Source organism: Macaca mulatta, chromosome 14 (assembly GCF_049350105.2).
Source record: "Macaca mulatta isolate MMU2019108-1 chromosome 14, T2T-MMU8v2.0, whole genome shotgun sequence".
NCBI classification, from domain to species: Eukaryota; Metazoa; Chordata; class Mammalia; order Primates; family Cercopithecidae; genus Macaca; species Macaca mulatta.
The window spans coordinates 75,210,725-75,232,785 of NC_133419.1; the positions used below are offsets into that span (position 1 = coordinate 75,210,725).

At 38.3% G+C, this 22,061-nt stretch overlaps 1 protein-coding gene across 1 annotated transcript in view; it reads left to right on the plus strand.

Moving 5' to 3' along the window:
- Window positions 1–22,061, plus strand: part of RNF169 (ring finger protein 169) — a 96,648-nt gene that overhangs the window by 64,602 nt on the left and 9,985 nt on the right. The window contains exon 4 of the mRNA XM_015115210.3: window positions 4,653–4,771. Coding sequence (XP_014970696.2) covers window positions 4,653–4,771 — 119 coding nt within the window. The remainder of the gene's footprint in view (window positions 1–4,652; window positions 4,772–22,061) is intronic.

Sequence of the window (22,061 nt, forward strand, 5' to 3'; positions counted from 1 at the left end):
AGTGTGATTCTAGCTTATGCTTTCATCCTTGCTTATACCCCAAAACTCTAAGGAGTATATATTTGCTTTCCCCCAAATACATACACTGTGCTTTCCCTTTTCAAGGTCTTTGCTCTTGCATTTTCATCTCATTGAAATGCCATCTAGCTTACCTGTTGGAAGGCTATTTATCTCTCCATGTCCAGTTCAAAAGCTGTCACATTCATGAAGCCTATAGGAATTCCTCTTCTGTTTCTCGACTCCCATCAGCCACTCCCCCAAGCCCCCACTTTATAACTTTTATAAGAGTTCTCTCATTTTCCTTTACATCATGGTTTTTTGTGTGTTTGTGTTTTTCTACTAGATTGTAAGTTTGTTGAGTATAGGAAATGTCTTATCCATTTAAATCTCCTGTAGTACCCTGCACATTGGAAGTGTTTGATACATGTTTATGAAATTAAGTTTGAATGGAAGGAGGAAGAAGCTTACTCTAGTAGCAGATTATCATGTGTTTTTTTTTTTTTTTAGAATGGAAATAAAGTGAGCACAGTGTTTAATTTATTACAATTAGTTATGGTACATTTAATCCAATAATCGAATTATTAGAAAACAATTTGATACAGCAGTTATGGTTATACTAAAGACTAGAAAGCAAAAAGGGAAAAATTACTTGTCATTCCCCAACCTAGAAATGATCCCTATAAACATTTTAGTATATATCCTTATGATATGTACCATATGAACATATAGAACATATAGATATGTTCATTTCTAAGAACATATAAATATACACCATGTATTGTTTTTCTTTTCAGAAAATGTAACCTAGTATACATACTGGTTTTTTGCTTGTTTTTTTGAGATGGAGTCTCACTCTGTCGCCAGGCTGGAGTGCAGCAGCGTGATCTTGGCTTACTACAACCTCTGCCTCCCAGGTTCAATTGATTCTCCTGCCTCAGCCTCCTGAGTAGCTGGGACTACAGGCACGTGCCACCACGCCCAGTTAATCTTTTGTATTTTTAGTAGCGATGGCATTTCTCCATGTTAGCCAGGATGGTCTCGATCTCTTGACCTCATGATCTGCCCACCTCAGCCTCCCAAAGTGCTGGGATTACAGGCATGAGCCACTGCGCCCAGCCTAGATACTGTTTTATAACCTCTTTTAATTTATCTTAAAGTGTGGGTGTTGTCCAGACGCGGTGGCTCACACCTGTAATCCCAGCACTTTGGGAGGCTGAGGTGGATGGATCACCTGAGGTCAGCAGTTCAAGACCAGCCTGACCAACATGGCAAAACCCCATCTCTAATAAAAAATACAAAAGTTAGCTGGCCATGGTGGCGTGCATCTGTAGTCCCAGTTATTTGGGAGGCTGAGGCAGGGGAATTGCTTGAACCCGGGAGGTGGAGCAGTGATCTCAGCATTGAGCTGGGATCACGCTACTGTGCTCCAACCTGAGTGATAGAGCGAGACTCTGTCTCAAAAACAAAGTGTAGGTGTTCTTTCCTTTTTTTTTTTCTTTTGAGACAGGGTCTCACTGTGTCACCCAGGCTGGAGTGTAGTGGCGTGATCATAGTTCACTGCAGCCTCAAGCCCCTGGGCTCAAGCAATCCTTTTACTTCAACCTCTGAAGTAGCTGGGACCACAGGAGCCTATTACACGCCTGGCTAGTTTTTTTAAAGTTTTTGTTTTTGTAGAGACAGGGTCTCACTGTGTTGCCCAAGCTGGTCTCGAACTCTGGGGCTCAAATGATCCACCCATCTCAGCCTCACAAAGTGCTGGGATTATAGGTGTGAACCACCATGCCCGGCCTATTTTTTGTGTGTAAATAAATAATCCACATCATTATCCAGTGGTCTTCTAATATTCTTGACTGTAGAATTTATTTAAGTAATCTTTTGTTGATATTTTGCTATCTTAAACACCACTGTGATGGAATCCACTTGTCTCATTTTTTTCTTATTAGTTCCTTAGAATAAATTACTAGAAGTAGAATGACCAGGTCAAAAGGAGTGCTTTTTAACATTTTTGATGTTTATTACACAGTTGCCCTCCAGAAGGTTTATATTTATTATAGGTTTATTATGCTCCCACCAGTAGTGCGTGAGGAGTACTAAACTAATTTCCTCACATCTTGCCAACTTTGAGTATTATCTTTCTTTTAGTTTTTTTAGGTACAACATTGTTTTAGATGTCACTGCAAGGATTTAATTTATGCATGCTTTGTACCATTTTAGGAATCCATAGTGCCTTGGGGCTTATTTTTATCAAAGATGAAAGATGAGGGGTAAATATTGGGAATAGAAATGTAGAGGGGTGGGAGAGCTTTTGTCTAAATAAATAGTTATTTATTTGTAATGTAATTTATTTTGCAATAACTGAAAGGAACTTGGCGCCGGGCACGGTGGCTCACACCTGTAATCCCAGCACTTTGGGAGGCTGAGGTGGGCAGATCACTTGAGATCAGGAGTTCAAGACCAGCCTGGCCAACATGGTGAAACCCTGTCTCTACCAAAAATACAAAAATTAGCCGGGTGTGGTGGTGGGCACCTGTAATCCCAGCTACTCAGGAGGCTAAGGCAGGAGAATCACTTGAACCAGGGAGGCGGAGGTTGCAGTGTGCCGGGATCGTGCCACTGTACTCCAGCCTGGGCAACAGAGTGAGACTCCGTCTCAAAAAAAAAAAAAAAAAAAGGAACTTGGCATATATCTGTTATAAAACTGAAATTTTTCTTAAAAGATTAATAGTTTGGGAGTTCATACAAATAAGATCTATCTTTTTGAGCACTTATTACTTGTTAGCTAATGTACTCTAGGTATTTTTAATGGCCTGTCACTATAGTAGACAGAGAAGTCTTTATTTTACAGATGAGGAAACTGAGGCTCAGGAAGATAAAACAACAACTAACCCATAGTGACAGTGATAGCTGACAGAGCTAGGATTTGAACACTTTTTACTTGGTACTGATTTAATTATGAAGAGAGGCTTATATAGACAGAAATTGCCATTATTCCCTATTGAGTCTATTGGTATCAAAGCTTTTCTTTTTTATAGAGTGAGATGAGAATATTATATAAAATTTGATAATGGGTTAGTGCTATTAAAGTTTCTTCATTGAATATTTTGTACAACAGGGTTCTTTGAGGAATGATACCCTACAAAATTGAAAGGCCTCTCTGTAAATTGTAATTGTTCAAATCAGTCTATTGTGTTGCTGTGCCTGTCAGCCGAGAGGAAAACAAAGCATTTCAGGGATGCAGGGTACTCGGAGCCATATGATGCCTTGCGTGCCTACATCTACAACTCTTACTTTGATAATACTTGATCATTAGATAATTGGTTAATCGTCAACTGATTAAAAGGTTCTTCTTTACCTACTATATAACAATATTGGAAATTTTTTTAAAAGATGGTCACTTGCTCTCACAGGGCTCATTGCATAAAGCACAACAGACCCCTAAATAAGAAGCTACAGTTCAGTGTGATTAGTTGCTATCCATTAAAAGAAAAAGACTCTCATGTTTAATAATGAGGCAAAACTTCATTACATTATATGTAAAAGACATACCTCTAAGATGTTTCTAATGTAATTGGAAAGACTCTAAAAAGGGACTCCAAAGTAAAACAACAATAAATGAATGGATATAAACAAGATGGAAAAACTAACTCTAGGATAATTTGGAAGCCTTTGCAGAAAAAGTGATATTTTAGATGACTCTGAAAGGCCAATGAGTATTTTATAGGCAGAGAGCGCAGATGGAATTTTAGGCAAAGGGTGTAGCATATCCAAAGGGTAGATAGAGGTTTTGAAAGACTGTGGTACATGTGGAGAGTAAAAATAGTTTGGTTGTGCTAGAGCTCAGGGAGTTCCATGTGTGGGAACTGGTGGGAGAAAAGCTGTGAAAGAAGGTTAGGTCTAGTTTGTGAAGGTTGTGGTATTAGGCTGAGGCATTTAGACTTTATCCTGAAGTCACCAGCAGTTAAGCAGGGGAGTGATTGCTGGAAAGATAATTCTTGGTGGTGTGGAGGGTATTAGAGAGAAGAAAGCCTAAAGAGAATGAGACCAGTAAGTAGATTGTTGCAGTAGTCCAGGCAAAAGATGATGAGAATCTAAGGTAAGGCAATGACCATGAATATAAATGGGAAGAGTTAGATCTGAGAGACATTCTAGAAGTAGAATAGATTAGAGTGGAAATAGCTTGGAGACTAATGCTCTTAATTTAAGAACCAGTTTTATCCATGTATTAACCCTGTAATTCCAGGAAAATTAACTACTCTGAGCCTCAGTTTGCTATCTGTAAAAGACAGATAATCACCCTGCTTTTAATGGGAGTGACATAAACAGTAAATGAAATAAAATATTTAGAAGTGATGGAGTACCTAAAGCCACTGTCCAAATGTTACTATGAATTAGAAGTAAGGGACAGAAATAGATGGCATTTAGTTTTCTAGATGGGTTGGTTATGGGGCTTACAGAAGAGAAATATAGTGAGTTTGATTTTGGATATATTGAATTTGAACCACATTTGAGATTGGTATCTCCAGGAAGCAGTTGGAAACACAGGTTGGAGCTCACAGAGAAGTGACATAGAGAAAGAGATTTGAACCTATAGCTAGACTAGATGCCTTGGGAACTCCAAATGGACAGTGTTGTCTCCCTTGTTTCCCTGCCAGTGTCCTGCACGTCTCTCAGATTCAGAGAATGAAGAACCTTCTCGAGCCCAGATGACACAGACACATCGCTCGGCATTTGTTTCCAAGAACAACTCCTACTCCTTAGCTTTCCTGGCAGGGTAAGAGACTGATGCTGAATTCAGTCAGCATTCTTTGGTTTTGGGGTATGAGATAAAAGGGACTGGGGGAGCAAAGGTATTTGTTGTGGCTACTTTGGTGAGGAGGTGGAAGGGGAGAAAAGAGGTGGGAATTGGTTTTCAAATATGGACTAGGGAAAAAGGGCTGACCTGAACTTTTCAGGAAAAATAACATTTACCCCTTTTCTGACATCCTCAGGATAGGATTGTGCTAATTGCTGTGCTGCAAAGTATGACCCTTTTATCTTGGGAGGAAACAATAAAGTCTTCTTCAGTCTGACAATATGCACAGACTCTCCCTCTGGACTTAGTAGGAAGTGAGAGCAGAACTGATTTTCTTTTCAGTGCCTAGACCTAAAATATATCTTTATAGGTTGTAAGGGGCAAACTGAAAAGTTTTTAAGACCTTTGTCAAGGAATCTCTTGATCCTTTAGACTTTGTAGGCCCTGGGAAGGAAAGGAAGAAGGAATTGGATAGATGATGGGTGCTAGAAGGATAATGAAGGGCTAGGTGGAGGAAAAGAAGGATGAATAGATAGAAGGGAGGAAGGAAGGGAAGCGAAAAAGAAATGGAAGAAAGAAGGAAGGACTCATGCATACATTCATTCAACAGACATTTTGTGAACAGCTGCTACATGCTCGGCTCTGGTTTAATACACAGATGTAAAGATACAATCTTTTTTTTTTTTTTTTTTTTTGAGACAGTGTCTCACTCTGTTGTCCAGGCTGGAGTATAATTGGGTAATCATGGTTCACTGTAGCCTCAATCTCCTGAGCTCAAATGATCCTCCCATCTCAGCCTCCCAAATAGCTGAGACCATAGGTGTGTGCCACCATGTCTGGCTAATTTAAAAAAAATTTTTTTTGTAGAGATGAGGTCTCCTTGTGTTGCCCAGGCTTGTCTTGAACTCCTGGGCTCAAGCAGTCCTCATGCTTCAGCCTTCCAAAGCACTGGGATTATAGGTATGAGCCACTGTGTCTAGCCAAAGAAACAATCTTCACCCCAGTTCATTTTCTGTTTTGTTTAAAGCTGGTATTGCTCACCCTTATCTCTAGGGTTCAACTAGTTCTTTCTTTCCACCAGTATTATTTAGTAGATCTCTCTTTTGCTGCTCCTGTGAATACACACCCAGACCCTTTCTTTTTTTGGGTTTTTTGTTTGTTTGTTTTGTTTTGAGACAGGAGCTCTCTCTGTTGCCTAAACTGAGGTGCAGTGGTGTGATCACAGCTCACTGCAGCCTCGCCCTCCTGGGTTCAGGCAATCTTCTCATCTGAGCCTCCTGAGTAGCTGGGACTGCAGGCGTGTACTGTCATGCCCAGCTAATTTTTTTTTCCCCTATATTTTGTGTAGAGATGGGATTTTGCCATGTTCCCCAGGCTGGTCTGGAACTCCTGGGATCAAGAGATTCGCCCGTCTCAGCCTCCCAAAGTGCTGAGATTATAGGCGTGAGCCTAGATAGACACCTAGATAGACCCTTTCTATTGTAAGACTTTTACTGCTAGTTATTCATAAATATGACAGAAAGAAGCTACAAAAGTTTAAAAATATTATAAAATGCTTACTATTATGATCCTTTATGTAGTTTTAATTTTTGAATCTTTTTTGTATATGTTATTTGTGAGTAGTCTCATTTTCCTCTGTTATTTCTGAGAGTAAAATTCACTGAATCTCCCTTTCGCTTAAATGCCTCCCCTTCACTAGGTGATGGCAGCTCTTTTCCCAGTAAAGTACCTCCCATAATATTTGTTCACTCATTTGACATTTGTTGAATGGCCATTGTAGCATAGCCACTTAGGCTTGCTTGATGTAAACAGGACCCAGTAAGTAAGCCAGTGTCCTTTCTATTTATGATGAAGATGGGACTCTTGCATTGCATGAACTTGAACTATAGATGCCTTCTAAAGTTAAAAAAAAGTCAAGATTGCTTGACTAAGAATTTTCAGCTCCTGGTTGTGTGTGTGTATTTTCCCTCAATTCATAGGACACATATTTTAATGATTATAAGAGAGGGATCTACTGCAAAGAGAAAAAGATCAAATTTTTCATTCCCATCGAGTGACAATAAATACTCCTTGAAGCCAATAATTATTGTTTTATGAAATCTGTGATTAATTAATATCTCATAATTTAAAACAAATTAGAAAAAAATGTATATTAAAATCCAAATATTATACCAAGGGACAGTTGCCCTAGTTAGTTGGAGTAGGTATTGAATGGATAAATTGCTTATCACTAATTCCAGTCTCTTATACCTTTGTAATTCATTCTTTTAAAGGGAGTAGCAGGTTAATATTTCATCGCTTAGAGATGCCTACCACAGAACTTTAAAAATTCTTTTCTAATGGACAAAATTGCAAAGCCTATATGGAGGAGTGTGCTTTTCATTATAAGTGGTTCTGGAACATCTCTTATATATCTTCTTTTCCTCTTCCAGCCCATCCTTGTCCTTACCCTGTTCCATTGAGCCACAATGGAACTAATTTATTGGAAAATATTCACTTAAGATTTTTCTATTAAGAAATGCTTATAATCAGTATTACACATTTCTGGGTTTCAGGGCTCACTTTCTGCCTAACAACTGAGGTTTAATTATTAGTATAGTTATCAAGACCATCGAATTTAGTTTATTAGGGTTTCTTTTTAGGAAATAGTTTGCTGATGTCATGGAAACCTTAGTTTGCAAAATCAGTTATAGTAATACTGTGAATTGCATCTCTTACTTAGAACATGCTGTTTCCTTAGATAAGAAAACAGTAAGTTTTAGTTCCAAATTATATTTAGGAAAACAGTACGGAGTTATTAGTGCTGACAATGAGATGTAGCATATGGACATATTCAAAAAGAATTAGCGTAGTGATGGTTGTACAACAGTGTAACTATACACTTAAAAATGGTTAAAATTATAAATTTATCTTTTACCACAGTTAAAAATTTAACATCATTTATAGTTTTTGGATATTTCAAATGCATTTTTTTTCTGTTAAAGCAACAACAATAGGTTTTTTTTCCTGCAAATTCTTCTCCTAAAGAGAAGACTGTGTAAAAACTTTTAAAGGTTTTATACCTGTATTTGAATCAAATGAATCTGCCATTTGTTTTTCCTGTTTACTTGATAAACTTTTCTTTCTTAAGCACAAAAGCCTGGAGGTAAGGGTGAATAGGTATGACTGATGAGGTGATTATTTTGGAAGGAATGCATCAATAGATTCTGTAAGTCTTGCCAGTTGGTCAGTTTGCTTTCATTTGAAAAAAATCACAGTAAAGAGGGTTTTGCAGCCATATTAATGAAGTTCTACATCCCTTTGAAAATGAAATTTTTTCCAAATAGGCAGATAGAATAATAGTTTATCCAAGATTATTGTTAGGTTAATCACAAAATACATGATAATTGAAAAAAATTAATTTGAACCATAAGAAGGATATATCATTGTAAAGTTAAATGTTTAAGTATCTGAAAACTGGTTTAATTATTTTTAAAAACTTATTTCCCTTCATTTCTCATTTCCTCTTCCCCATGAGAAACGAACTAAACACATGGTTGCAATTCATCTTATAGTGCAGCATGAAAAAGATTTCTTTTTTTGATTCCTTTAAGAGAGCTCCATGTCTAGTTGCATTTTCCTCTTTGCTTTGGCTGTCAGGCAAGTTAAGTTTAGGACAGGATTTTCAATTCAGTCACCATGGCTTTCTGACATGGCCTGTTAATTTTTTTAAAAAATAATTTTTGCTGTACCCTTCTTACATGTATTACTTAATGCGGTCTTTATTGTCTTAAGGCTTAGTCTTTATGTATTTTTACTGTAAATCACTTCAGATTCTTCTTGTAACTTAGAGTATAACCATACAAAGAAACATAATCAAACCAGTCTTCTTTCCAGTTTTTTTTCTTTTTAAGTGATATAGTAATGCAGGTAATGCCATTTCGTACAAAAATGGAATCTTAAGTAAATGGTTCCTAGCAAGATTTCTGGCACATACTAAGTCTTCAGTGAATATTGCTGCTGCTGCTGCGATTTTTATCTTCTTTTGGAACATGAACTCTTATAGCTGAAAAGGACCTTAAATATCATCTTATTCAGTCCATTTGTTTTCTAAATGGAAGACTAAAGCCCAGAGAGAGAACATGGCTTGCCAAATCTTACACTGCTAAAACAGGAGGAAACTGAGTTAGAACTGACGCTTCTTGGCTCTGAGTTTACTGCTCTTTCTGCTGTACTCCATACCTTCTTACAGATCCTCATGCTGCCTCTGTTCACCTTCTTCTCTAGACTTTAAACTCATCAAAGGCAGGCATAGCATCTTGTTCATCATTATAATACTTAGTACAGTGCCTGGCACGTAGTAAGGGCTCAGTAAATATTTGTGGAATGTTTGAATAAGACAGGCCTTGTGCCTGTTGGTAGGTTAAACTGGGGCTTTGTCAGAACTGATTGTCAAACTTGCAGCAGAGGGCCTCTAGGAGGGTTCTAGGAGCTTAGATTGGCTAATAGCTGTTTTTTAGATTAGATTCCATAGGATTAATATGGGATTTAGGGGGAAGTCTAGTGACCATGTTGATAACATTTTTATGTGCTATGAAGTTGCTTTTTAGTCTTCGAATGCTTTAGCAATAGCTTATATTGATACTTTTTATAGATGCTATAAAAGAAAGATCGGTGTTCTACTTAGTAGAAATTAACCATAGCTACATCATTTTGTTTTCTAAACTCCAGATACTTTTAAGCCTGAGTCTCTGGTGGCTCAGAGTGTGGCACATCAAGGGACTTAAAGTGGCTGTGCTTTCTATACAGTGTATGTATAAGGAGAGATATAGACAGAGACTTACTGACAGACTCAGAGATACTAAACACATGTCCAGCCAGTGTTAGAGTGAATAGAAATCTGAAGACCCTCTGGGAAATAGGTACCTTTCCTTAAAATTCACAAATGAAATACAGAAGCATTCAGGTAACAGAAATGCATAAGTGATGTGATATTGGAATACTAGCTTCAGGATTGAGGAAAATAAGCAGATTCAGAGAACTAAGGGGTGGAGTTTTAGGGAAGAAGTAGCAGTGTGACCTTGAGTAGAATCAGTTGGCTCTCCTTCAGTCTCATCTATGTAAAATGCAGAGTGTTATGCCTTACCTACAAGCTAGGGCAGGGGGATTTACTCTGTGATTTCTTTTTTTTTTTTTTTTTTTTTTTTTTTTTGAGACGGAGTCTCGCTCTGTCGCCCGAGCTGCAGTGCAGTGGCCGGATCTCAGCTCACTGCAAGCTCCGCCTCCTGGGTTTACACCATTCTCCTGCCTCAGCCTCCGAAGTAGCTGGGACTACAGGCGCCTGCCACCTCGCCCGGCTAGTTTTTTGTATTTTTTAGTAGAGACAGGGTTTCACCGTGTTAGCCAGGATGGTCTCGATCTCCTGACCTCATGATCCGCCCGTCTCGGCCTCCCAAAGTGCTGGGATTACAGGCTTAAGCCACCCCGCCCGGCCTATTCTGTGATTTCTTAAGATTCTTCCTCTAAAATGGAAATGTCTAGAGGTGGCTTAAACCAGAGTTTTGAGTTATGGAGGAAATGAGGCCAGGGCATGAAAAGAAAGGGGGTGGGGGCCATTAGGAAATTGTAACAATAAAGATCAAACTTAAATTGTGTGTGGGAATAGTCAAACAGTGGCTTGAGGGAGAGGAGATTATGAGAAGAAGATGAAGCAGTGAGTTGAAATGGCAAGGCTTGGTGGCTTGGGGGGTGTGTGTGTGTGTGTGTGTTGGAGGAGAGATAAAGGAATTGGAACAAGTCAAGTGTTTACCAACCTGCTATATTAAGAGGACAAATCTTATTAAAAGTAATGGAATATGGCCGGAAAAGGAAGATAGCTTAAGGAGAAGCAACGTGGAGCTTAAGGAGAATGGCAGGTTTTAGAGGCGTCAGTAATATCTCTGCCATTTTAGAACAGAAATATTCTCATAGTCTTCAGAAAGGCCTGGAAGTTTGGTGAGGGGTAGTGTCAGGAGCTAGCCTTTTCCCATTGCTTCCTTGGGCTCTCTGCCATGTTGAGTTCTTAGCATACCTCATGTGATTTAATTCTCACATTCATCCTGCAAAATGTGTAATACCACTGTTTTACAGCAAAGGAAGCTGCAATTCAAAGAGGTTAAGTGACTCACCCAAGAACCTCTCAACTCAGTAGAATACAGAGATGGAATTGGAACCCAAGTTCTCTTTTTACTCCAAATCTATGTTCTTTCTGTCAGACCATTATCAGAGCTCTATGACAAAAGGCCCTGCACTTAAATATGTGTTTTGAAATTATCTACCTTTGCAACAGAAGGCTGCTCTCCTTCCATTTTAAAAAAAAATAATTTATACCCTCCATTGTTCCAAAAAGATACATGGTTGCTACAGAGGAAAGTGAGAATCTGTCCGGTTATTTCTCATTTAAGAGAACTCAAATCCTTCTGCATTATGTTAGGCCTTTTGGAATACAGCTATGGAAACAAGTGTTCCTATCCATCAGTAAAAGAATACAAGCGTGAGTCCAGAATAGGCAAATACGTAGAGACATAAAATACATGAGTAGTAGGGCTGTAGGAAGTGGGGTTTGAGAGTGATAGCTAAAGGGTATGGGGAACTTTTTGAGGTGACAGAAATGTTCTAAAATTAATTGTGGTGATGGTTAAATAACTGAATATACTAAAAACCATTACAATGTACACCTAAAAAAATACAAAGAATACTAGTATAGACAAGGCAGGTAACCCAGAGTGTAACAAAGTATTACCTACTTCTGGGTAGATAGCAGCTGCACCAAGGTCTAAAGAAGCTTCTGGGTTTCACTTCAGGGTGTGTGTGAGTGAGTGAGTAAGTGAGTGGGTGGGTGGGTGAGAAAGAGATGTGTGTATGTGTGACAGGATGGAGAGGGTGGGTAGGGTCTTTTAGGCCAGAGACTGGCAAGAGGGTTCTCTCCAACTTTAATTTATTGGTGGGACTCAGCTCTGTCAGACCTGAAGGTATCCTTAAGAAACCAGTATGGTGTAGGTATGTAAGAGACAGACAGAGTAATGAGCAAGCAACTGAGAGCATAAGCTATCTAACGTTTTATATGGCCATTTGAAACCCTGTAAGCAGTGTTTTTTAAGTACTTAAATCTTCTAGTTTTCCAGCTGTATATTTATACTGGCTACCCCTGCTTTTCTTTGTTTGTAAATCAAACTCATTGTGGGTGCAGGTATTTTTAGCCTAACTAGATATCCCAGAAACCATCTGGTCTCTTGGCAGTGGAAATTTTAAGCAAGTTGCTTTTCAGACAGTGCTGCTTTCTCTAGTTTATGCCTTCTTTATGTGTTCAGATAGACAGAGCTTCCCTAGATGTTTTGAGTCTGTTCTGTGGCAGAGTAGAGTAAGTTAGATCAGTATGCTGTGGTGCAAACAGCACAGGCCTTAGAATTATAGAGATACTATAGGTTTAAATAATTTTCACTTCAGCTGTGTGACCTTGGAAAGATCACTTCTCTCATTTCTCTGTCCATGAATTGGGGATGATGATACCTATGTCATAGAGTCTCTGGATTCAATTAGATACAATATATTTCAAACACTTAGCACAGTTCCTGACAGATAATGGGTTTCTAATAAATGTTGATGTTTTCTTTCTTTTCCTTAAGGGATAGGAAGAGGTTATTTCTGCATATATTTTTATGTATTTATAAGAAATTTCTTTAATATATCCACTATATGCCAGGCACTATGTTAGAGTTTAGGGATACAGAAATGGACTCCGTACAAAAGAGGAAGGAGTAGTTACTGCCTCCATTTTTTTTAAGTGAGATTATTGTTTGGGCACTTTAAATCATAAGAACATCAAGTTTATTGCTCTTGACTATTTATTCTGTACCAGCATTTTGAAGATTCTTCCCCTGACCAAATGCTACAATAACAACAATAACAATATTATCTGTGTACTATATTTATGTTTTATATAATATTTTTACATTCATGATTTTAGTGACTGTTAGTGTCCACATTTATACTGCATGTTGCTAGAAGTACTGCTTGATCTTTTGAGTAGTGCCATGGTAATAAAACACCTTTCTTGCTTTATAATTTAAATATATCTCACTGTTTCTTAAAAGATACTTTGCCTGGTAACATGAGCAAACTTGGCAGATCAGGGAACTCCAAAAGCCTTCCATAAAAACAGTAATAATTGACAAAAACAGCCAACACCAACTTTATTGGAACTCTGGAAACTAATAAAAAGTTTATAGCAAATAAGCAGTGTTCAATCTAGAAAAAACACACATGGCCGAGTGTGGTGACTCATGCCTGTAATCCTAGCACTTTGGGAGGCTGAGGTGGGAGGACTGCTTGAGCCTAGGAGTTTGAGACCAGCGAGGGCAACATAGTGAGACCTTGTCGCTACTAAAAATTTTAAAAATCAGCCAAGCATAGTGATACATGCCTGTAGTTCCAGCTACTCAGGAGGCTGAGGTGGGAGGATCTCTTGAGCCCAGGAGATAGAGGCTTCAGTTAGCCATGATCACTTAATTGCACTCCAGCCTAGGCAACAGAGTAAGACCCTGTCTCAGAAAAAAAAAGAAAGGAAAGGAAAGAAAGAAAGAAAAGAAATGAAAAGAACACCGGAATCTTGGCATCTAAGGAACTCTGTCAGATCACTAACTGACCACTAAGCTAACAGAACAGAGAATTCATTGGCCACATATGACAAAAAATGGACTTTATAAAATCAGTTCAAAAAAGTCACTAAACAAATAACAGCTATAACAGACAGCAACCACAAACCCAGGGGTAGGGAGAGAATCTGATTTTCATAGTCGCCACCTTATAATATTCAAAATGCAAAAAATATGAGGCATAGGAAGCAAGAAACAATGACCCATACACAGGAAAAAAGAAACCGATAGAAAATGTCCCAAAGGAAGCTGAGACATTTGACATTTTTAATGTGGACTTTAAATCATATGCTCAAGAGCTAAAGGAACTATGGGCAAAGAACTAAAGGAAACCATGAAAAACAATGTCCTAAGTAGACAGTATCAATAAAGAGAAATTATGAAAAAGGAATCAAATAGAAATTCTGGACCTGAAAAGTACAGTGACAGAACAGATTTGAACAGGCAGAATAATTAACTAATATGAATATAGGTCAATTGAGATTATCCAGTCTGAGAAACAGAAATAAAAAAGAATAAAGAAAAATGAACAGAGCCTAAGAAATCTGTGAGACATCGTTAAGTGTACCAATATACACAAAATGGTAGTCCCAGAATGAGAGAGAAAGGGGCAGAAAGAATATTTGAAGTAATAATGACCAAACACTAACCAAATTTAATGAAAGACATAAGTCTACACATCCAAGAAGTTCTGTGACTCCAGAGTAGGATAAAGACGTCTATACCAAGACACATTATAATCAGACTGTTGAAAGCCAAACAGAATACTGGAAATAGCAAAGATCACAAATCACTATACCAGATGTAATAATCATGAAAAAGTTTGAAATATTGTGAGAATTACCAAAATGTGACACAGAGACAAAAAGTGAGCACATGCTGTTGGAAAAATGATGCTGATAGACTTGCTTGATACAGGGTTGCCATGAATCTTCAGTTTGTAAAAAATGCAGTATCAGCAATGTGCAATAAAGCAAAGGACAAAAAAGAAAGGGATGCCTGTATAAGACCTAGAAAACAAATAGCAGAAGTCCTTCATCAGCAATTACATTAAATGTAAATTGATTAAACTCTGCAATTTAAGAGGAAGAGATTGGGAGAATGGATTTAAAAAAGAAATGATTCGGATATATGCTGAGACACACCTTAGATCCAAAGACAAAAATACATTGATAGTGAAAGGATGGAAAGATATTTCATGCAAACAGTAAATAAGAGAGCTGGAGTAGCCATACTAATATCAGACAATATAGACTTCAGGTTAAAAATTGTTACAAAAGACAAGGAAATATATTATATAATGATAAAAGGATCAACTCAACAAGAATTCTTCTGAAGTGCACATGGAACATTCTCCAATATGGACTGTATGTTAGACCATAAAACAAGTCTCAATATATTTTAAAAGGTTGAAATAATAACTATATTTTTGACCACAATGGAATGAAACTAGAAATTGATAGGAAGAAAACTGGAAAATTAACAAATATGTGGAAATGAAACAACACATTCTTTAAAACCAGTGGGCCAAAGAAGAAGTCACAAGAGAAATTAGAAAATACTTTGAGAGGAATGAAAATAAAAACCTTCCTGGATATACATATGCTCTTAAGACTGAACCAGGAAGAAATTGAATCCCTCAATAGACCAATAATGAGTTTTGAAATTGAGGCAATAAGGAGTAGCCTACCAACCAAAAAAGCCCAGGACAAGACATTCACAGCTGAATTCTACCACAGGTACGACAATGAGTTGATGCCATTTCTACAGCAACTATTCCAAAAAATTGAAAAGGAGGGATTCCTCCCTAACTCATTCTATAAGGCCTGCATCATCCTGATACCAAAACCTGGAAGAGATACAACAAAAAAGAAAACTTCAGGCCAGTATCCTTGATAAACATCAATGCAAAAATCCTCAATAAAATACTGGCAAACCAAATCCAGCAGCACATCAAAAAGCTTATCCATCATGATCAAGTAGTCTCCATCCCCTGTATGTTAATCTGTTTTCACACTGCTATAAAGAACTGCCTGAGACTAGGCAATTTATAAAGAAAAGAAGTGTAATTGACTCACAGTTCCATGTGGCTGGGGGAGGCCTGAGGAAACTTACGATCATGGTGGAAGGCAAAGCAGACACCTTCTTCACAAGGTGGCAGGAGGGAGTGAATGAATGAAGGGGGAAGAGACCCTTATAAAACCGTAAGATCTTGGCCAGAAGCAATGGCTCACACCTGTAATCCCAGCATGTTGGGAGGCTGAGGTGGGCAGATCACTTGAAGTCAAGAGTTTGAGACCAGCCTGGCCAACATAGTGAAACTCCATCTGTACTAAAAATAGAAAAATTAGCTGGGCGTGGTGACATGCGCCTGTAATTCCAGCTACTCCGGAGACCGAGATATGAGAATCACTTGAACCTGGGAGGTGGATATCACAGCGAGCCAAGATTGAACCAATTCTCTACTGCCTGGGTGACAGAGCAAGACCCCACCTCATAAATAAGTAAATAAAACCATCAGATCTCATGAGAACTCACTATCATGTGAACAGCATGGGGGAAACCACCCCCATGATTCAGTTACCACCACCTGAACTCTTCCTTGACACATGGAGATTATGAGGTTTATAAATCAAGATGAAATTTGGGTGGGAACACAAAGCCTAACCGTATCATTCCACCCCTGACCCCTCCCAAATCTCATGTCCTCACATTTCAAAACACAAACCTTTCCAACAGCCCCCCAAAGTCTCATCTGAGACAAGGCAAGTTCCTGCTGCCTATGAGCCTGTAAAATCAAAAGCAAGTTAGTTATTTCATAGATGCAATAAGAGTATAGGCATTGGGTAAATACACCCATTCCCAATGGGAGAAATTGGGCAAAACAGAGGGCCATGCAAGTCTGTAATCCAGCAGGGCAGCCAAATCTTAAAACTCCAAAATGATCTCCTTTGACTCCATGTCTCACATTCAGGTCACGCTGGTGCAAGAGGTGGGCTCCCAGGGCCTTGAGCGGCTCTGCCCTTGTGGCTTTGCAAGGTACAGCTCCCTCTCTGGCTGATTTCACGGGCCAGCATTGTTTATGGCTTTTTTAGGTACATGGTGTAAGTTGTCTGTGGATCTACCATTCTGGGGTCTGGAGGAAGGTAGCCCTCTTTACCACAGCTCGCCTAGGCAGTGCCCCAATGGGGACTCAGTGTGGGGGCTCCAACCCCACATTTCCCTTCCATACTGCCCTAGCAGAGGTGCTCCAGGCTCCACCCCTGCAGCAGACTTCTGCCTGGACATGCTTGCATTTGCATACATTCTGTGTAATCTATGTGAAAGTTCCTAAACCTCATTTCTTCACTTATGTGCACCTACAGGCCCAATACCACATGTAAGACACCAAGGCTTGGGGCTTGTACCCTCTGAATCAATGGCCTGATGGGTACATTGGCCCCTTTTAGCCACAGCTGGGGCATGGGCACCAAGAGACTTCACAAAGCAGCAAGGCCCTGGGCCCAGCCCACAAAACTATTTTCTCCTCCTAGTTTTCTGGCCCTGCAGTGGGAGGGCTTGCTGTGAAGACTTCTGACATGTCCTGAAGACATTTTCCCCATTGTCTTGGAAATTAACATTTGGCTTCTCATTACTTATGCAAATTTCTGCAGCTGAATTTTTGTTTTCTATTGCTCCATCAGACTGGAAATTTTCCAAACACTTATGCTCTGCTTTCCTTTTCAACATAAGTTCCAATTCCAGACCATCTCTGTGTGAATTATGGGGATTATAATTCAATATGAGATTTGAGTGGGGACACAAAGCCTAATGATGTCACCCAAGATGCAAGGGTGGTTCAGCGTAGGCAAATCAATAAATGTGATTCTTCACGTAAACAGAACTAAAGACAAAAACTACATGATTATCTCAATAGATGCAGAAATGGCCTTCAATAAAATTCAACATCCCTTCATGTTGAAAACTCGCAATAAACTAGGTGTTGAAGGAACATACCTCAAAATAATAAGAGCCATATATGACAGACCCACAGCCAGTATCATTCTGAATGGGCAAAAGCTGGAAGCATTCCCCTTGAAAATAGGCACAAGACAAGGATGCCCTTTCTCACCACTCCTATTCAGCATAGTAACGGAAATTCTAGCCAGGGCAGTCAGGCAAGAGAAAGAAATAAAGCGTATTCAAATAGGAAGAAAGGAAGTCAAACTGTCTTTGTTTGCAGATGACATGATTCTGTATCTAGAAAACACCATTGTCCCAGCCCAAACACTTCTTAATCTGATAAGCGGCTTCAGCAAAATCTCAGGATACAAAATCATTGTACAGAAATCGCTAGCATTCCTATACACCAGTAGCAGGTAACCAGACAGCCAAATTATGAATGAACTCCCATTCACAATTGACACAAAAAGAAAAAAATACCGACGAATATGGCTAACAAGGGAAGGCAGGACCTCTTCAAGGAGAACTACAAACCACTGCTCAGAGAAATCAGAGATGACACAAACAAATGGAAAAACATCGCATGCTCATGGATAGGAAGAATGAATATCATTAAAATGGCCATACTGCCCAAAGCAATTTATAGATTCAATTCTATTCCCATAAAACTACATTGACATTCTTCACAGAATTAGAAAAAACTATTTTAAAATTCATATGGAACCAAAACCATTTAAAATTCATGTGGAACCTGAATATTCAAGACAATTCTAAGCAAAAAGAAAAAAGCTGGAGACATGACGCTACCTGACTTCAAACTATACTACAAGGCTGCCGTAACCAAAACAGCCTGATATTTATACAAGAACAGACAGACTGATGGAACAGAATAGAGAATCCAGAAACAAGACTGCATACCTACAACCATATGATCTTAGATAAACCTGACAAAAACAATGGGGAAAGGGTTCCCTATTTAGTAAGTGGTGCTGGGAGAACTGGTGAGCCGTATACAGAAAACTGAAACTGGACCCCTTCCTTACACCATACAAAAAATTAAAAAATCAACTCAAGATGGATTAAAGACTTAAATGTAAAACCCAAAACTATAAAAACCCTAGAAGAAAATCTAGGCAGTACCATTCAGGAGCATAGGCAGGGGCAAAGATTTCATGACGAAGGTGTCAAAAGCAATTGCAACAAAAGTAAAATTGACGAATTGGATCTAATTAAACTAAAGAGCTTCTGCCCAGCAAAAGAAACTGTCATCAGAGTGAACAGACAGCCTACGGAATGGGAGAAAAATTTTGCAATCTATCCATCTGATAAAGGTCTAGCATTCAGCATCTACAAGGAACTTAAACAAATTTACAAGAAAAAAAAAGCCACCCCAGTAAAAAGTGGACAAAGGTTGAATAGACACTTCTCAAAAGAAGACATACATGTGGTCAACCAGCATACGAAAAAGAGCTTGACATTACTGATCCTTAGAGAAATGCAAATCAGAACCGAAATACCATCTCACACCAGTCAGAATGGCTATTATGAAAAAGTCAAAAAACAACAGATGCTGGCAAGGTTGTGGAGAAATGAAACACTTTTACATTGTTGGTGGGAGTGTAAATTAGTTCAACCATTGTGGAAGACAGTGTGACGATTCCTCAAAAACCTAGAGGCAGAAATACCATTCGACCCAGCAATCTCATTACGAGGTATATACCCAAAGGAATATGTATCATTCCCTCATAAAAATACAGGCACGTGTATGTTCATTGCAGCACTGTTCACAACAGCAAAGACATGGAACCAACCTAAATGCCATTCAGTGATAGACTGAATAAAGAAAATGTGGTACATATACCCCCATGGAATACTATGCAGCCATTAAAAGGAACAAGATTTTATCCTTTGCAGGGGTATGGATGGAGCTGGAAGCCATCATTCTCAGCAAACTAATGCAGGAACAGAAAATCAAACACTACATGTTTTCATTTATAAAGTGGGAGCCGAATGATGAGAACTCATGGACACGTGGGGAAACAACACACACTGAGGCCTGTAGGAGGATGGGGGTGGGAGGAGGGAGACCATCAGGAAAAATAGCTAATGGATGCTGGGCTTAATACCTTGGTGATGGGATGATCTGTGCAGCAAACCACTATGACACAAACCTGCACATCCTGCACATGTACCCCTGAACTTAAAAGTTAGAAAAAGGTAAAAATAAAAGAAAACCTGTACCTCAAAACTTACTGAATGTAAAGAAAGCAGTGCTCAGAGGGAAATTTATAGCTGTAAAAGCGTACATTATAAAAGATCTAAGACTAAACACACAGAGTAGACTAAACACAGAAAACAAAACGAAAGAAATAATAAAGATTACATTGAAGATTAACTGAGAATAGGAAAACAGTAGAATGAATGAAACCAAAAGTTGGGTCCTTTGGTAAGATCAACAAAATTGACAAATTTTTAACGACTGGTCAAGAAAAAAGAGAAGACTCAAATTACCAAAATTAGGAAGAAAAACGATGACATTACTGACATTATAGAATTAAGAAGGATTATAGACTATGAACAATTTTATGCCAACAGATTAGATAATTTAGATGAAATGTACCAGTTCCTAGAGTGAATGTAATGAAATGTACCAGTTCCTAGAAACATGTAAAGTACCCGAGGAAGTTGAAAATCTGAATTGACCTATATAAAGAGGTTGAACCCAGAATAATAATAATAATAATAATAATAATAATCCAACAATGAAACCTGAGGGCCAGATGGCTTCACTGGTGATTCTACCAAACAAATAAAGAAGAATTAACATGAATCCTGACACTCTCCCAAAAATTAGAAGAATAAATATTCTGTGAGGTAAGCATTATACCCTGATACCAAAGCTGGACAGATATTTCGTAAGAAAACTATAGGCCAAGATCTCTTAGGAATATAGATAAAAATTCTTCAGCAAAAATACCAGCCAACAAAATCCAGCAGCATTTTTTAAAAAGAATTATATACCATGACCAACTGGGATTTATTCCAAGAATGCAATGGTGTTTCAGCGTATGAAGATCAATGTAATGTACTATTTTAGTAGAATGAAGGGGAGAAAAGCTCAGTAGACACACACAAAAAAGTGACAAAATCTTATACCCTTTCATGAGAAAAATGCTGAACATGTAGGAAAATAAGAGAACTTCATCAATCTTATAAAAGGAATCTATGAAAAACCCACAGCAACAGCATACTTAGTGGTGAAAGAGAAAACTTTCCTCCCAGTAGCAGGAACAAGATAAATGATGTCTACTGTTGCCACTTTTGTTCAACTTGTACTGGAAATTTTAGCCAGAAAAATTGGGCAAGAAAAATAAAAGGCATCCAGATGGCAAATGAAGAAGTAAGACTATCTCTCTTTACATATGACATGTTATTCACAAAAAATCCTAAAGAATCCATGAAATAATTGTTAAAGCTAATAGCCAGATTTTAGCAAAGCTGCAGGATATAAGCTCACCACACAAAAATCAGTTGCATTTCTATACACTAGCAATGAACAACCCAAAAAGGTAACTATGAAAACAATTCAGTTTACGATAGCATCAAAAAATAGAATACTTATGAATAAATTTAACCGCAGTAGTGCAAGACTTGTATGCTGAAAACTACAAAACGTTGTTGAAAGAAATTAAAGATCTAAGTAAGACGAAAGACCTCCTGTGCTCATGGATTAGAAGACATAACATTGTTAAGATGGCAATACTCTTGAAATCATTTTACAGATTTAGTGTAACACCTATTAAAATGCCAATGATCTTTTTGGCAGAAATGGACAAACGTACCAAAATACATATATGAATTTTCAGAGGATCCCAAATAGTTAAAACAATCTTGAAGGAAAAAAAAAGAACAAAGGTGGAAGACTCACAACTCCTGATTTCAAAACTTACTGCAAAGTATAGCAATCAAAATAGTGTGGTACTGGAATAAGGGTAGACATGTAAATCAATGGAATAGAGTTGAAAGTCCAGAAATAAACCCATACATCTGTGGTCAACTGATTTCCAACAAGGGTGCCAAGACCATTCAGTGGGGAAAGAATAGCCACTTTACATATGGTGATGGTTAACTGGATATCTACATGCAAAAGAAGGAAGCTGGACCCCAACCTCATACCACATACAAAAATGAACTCCAGATGGATCAGATACCTCAGTGTAAGTGCTTAAACTATAAAACTCTTAGAAGAAAACACTTGAGGAGTTCAGTTGTATAATAACTGCTCTCTTACAGCACTTATGCTATAGTGGTAGACTTCAGTGTCTAGATGCTCCTTTCAGTGAAGGTTGTCTTTTGATCAATCTGTCTCTAATGCTTTGCACAGAGTTGGTGCTCAGTAAAAAGTCTGTTGATCAAATATGAATGGGAGAGATAATGACAATTTCAGCTATACTAAAGTTTACCAAAAAGATTTTAGATTGTCAGAATTTTTTTTTTTTCTTCATTGTGTGCGTGGTCACTGCAAGTGTTTCCTCCCTGGGCCTCTTCTTTTGCCAAAATGGAGTTTATGGGGCATCTGAAGATGTTCTCCCCAACTGCAGGTAGTTGTCATGTGTGTATCTGATAACGCAGGATTGAAAACAGTGACTTTCAAT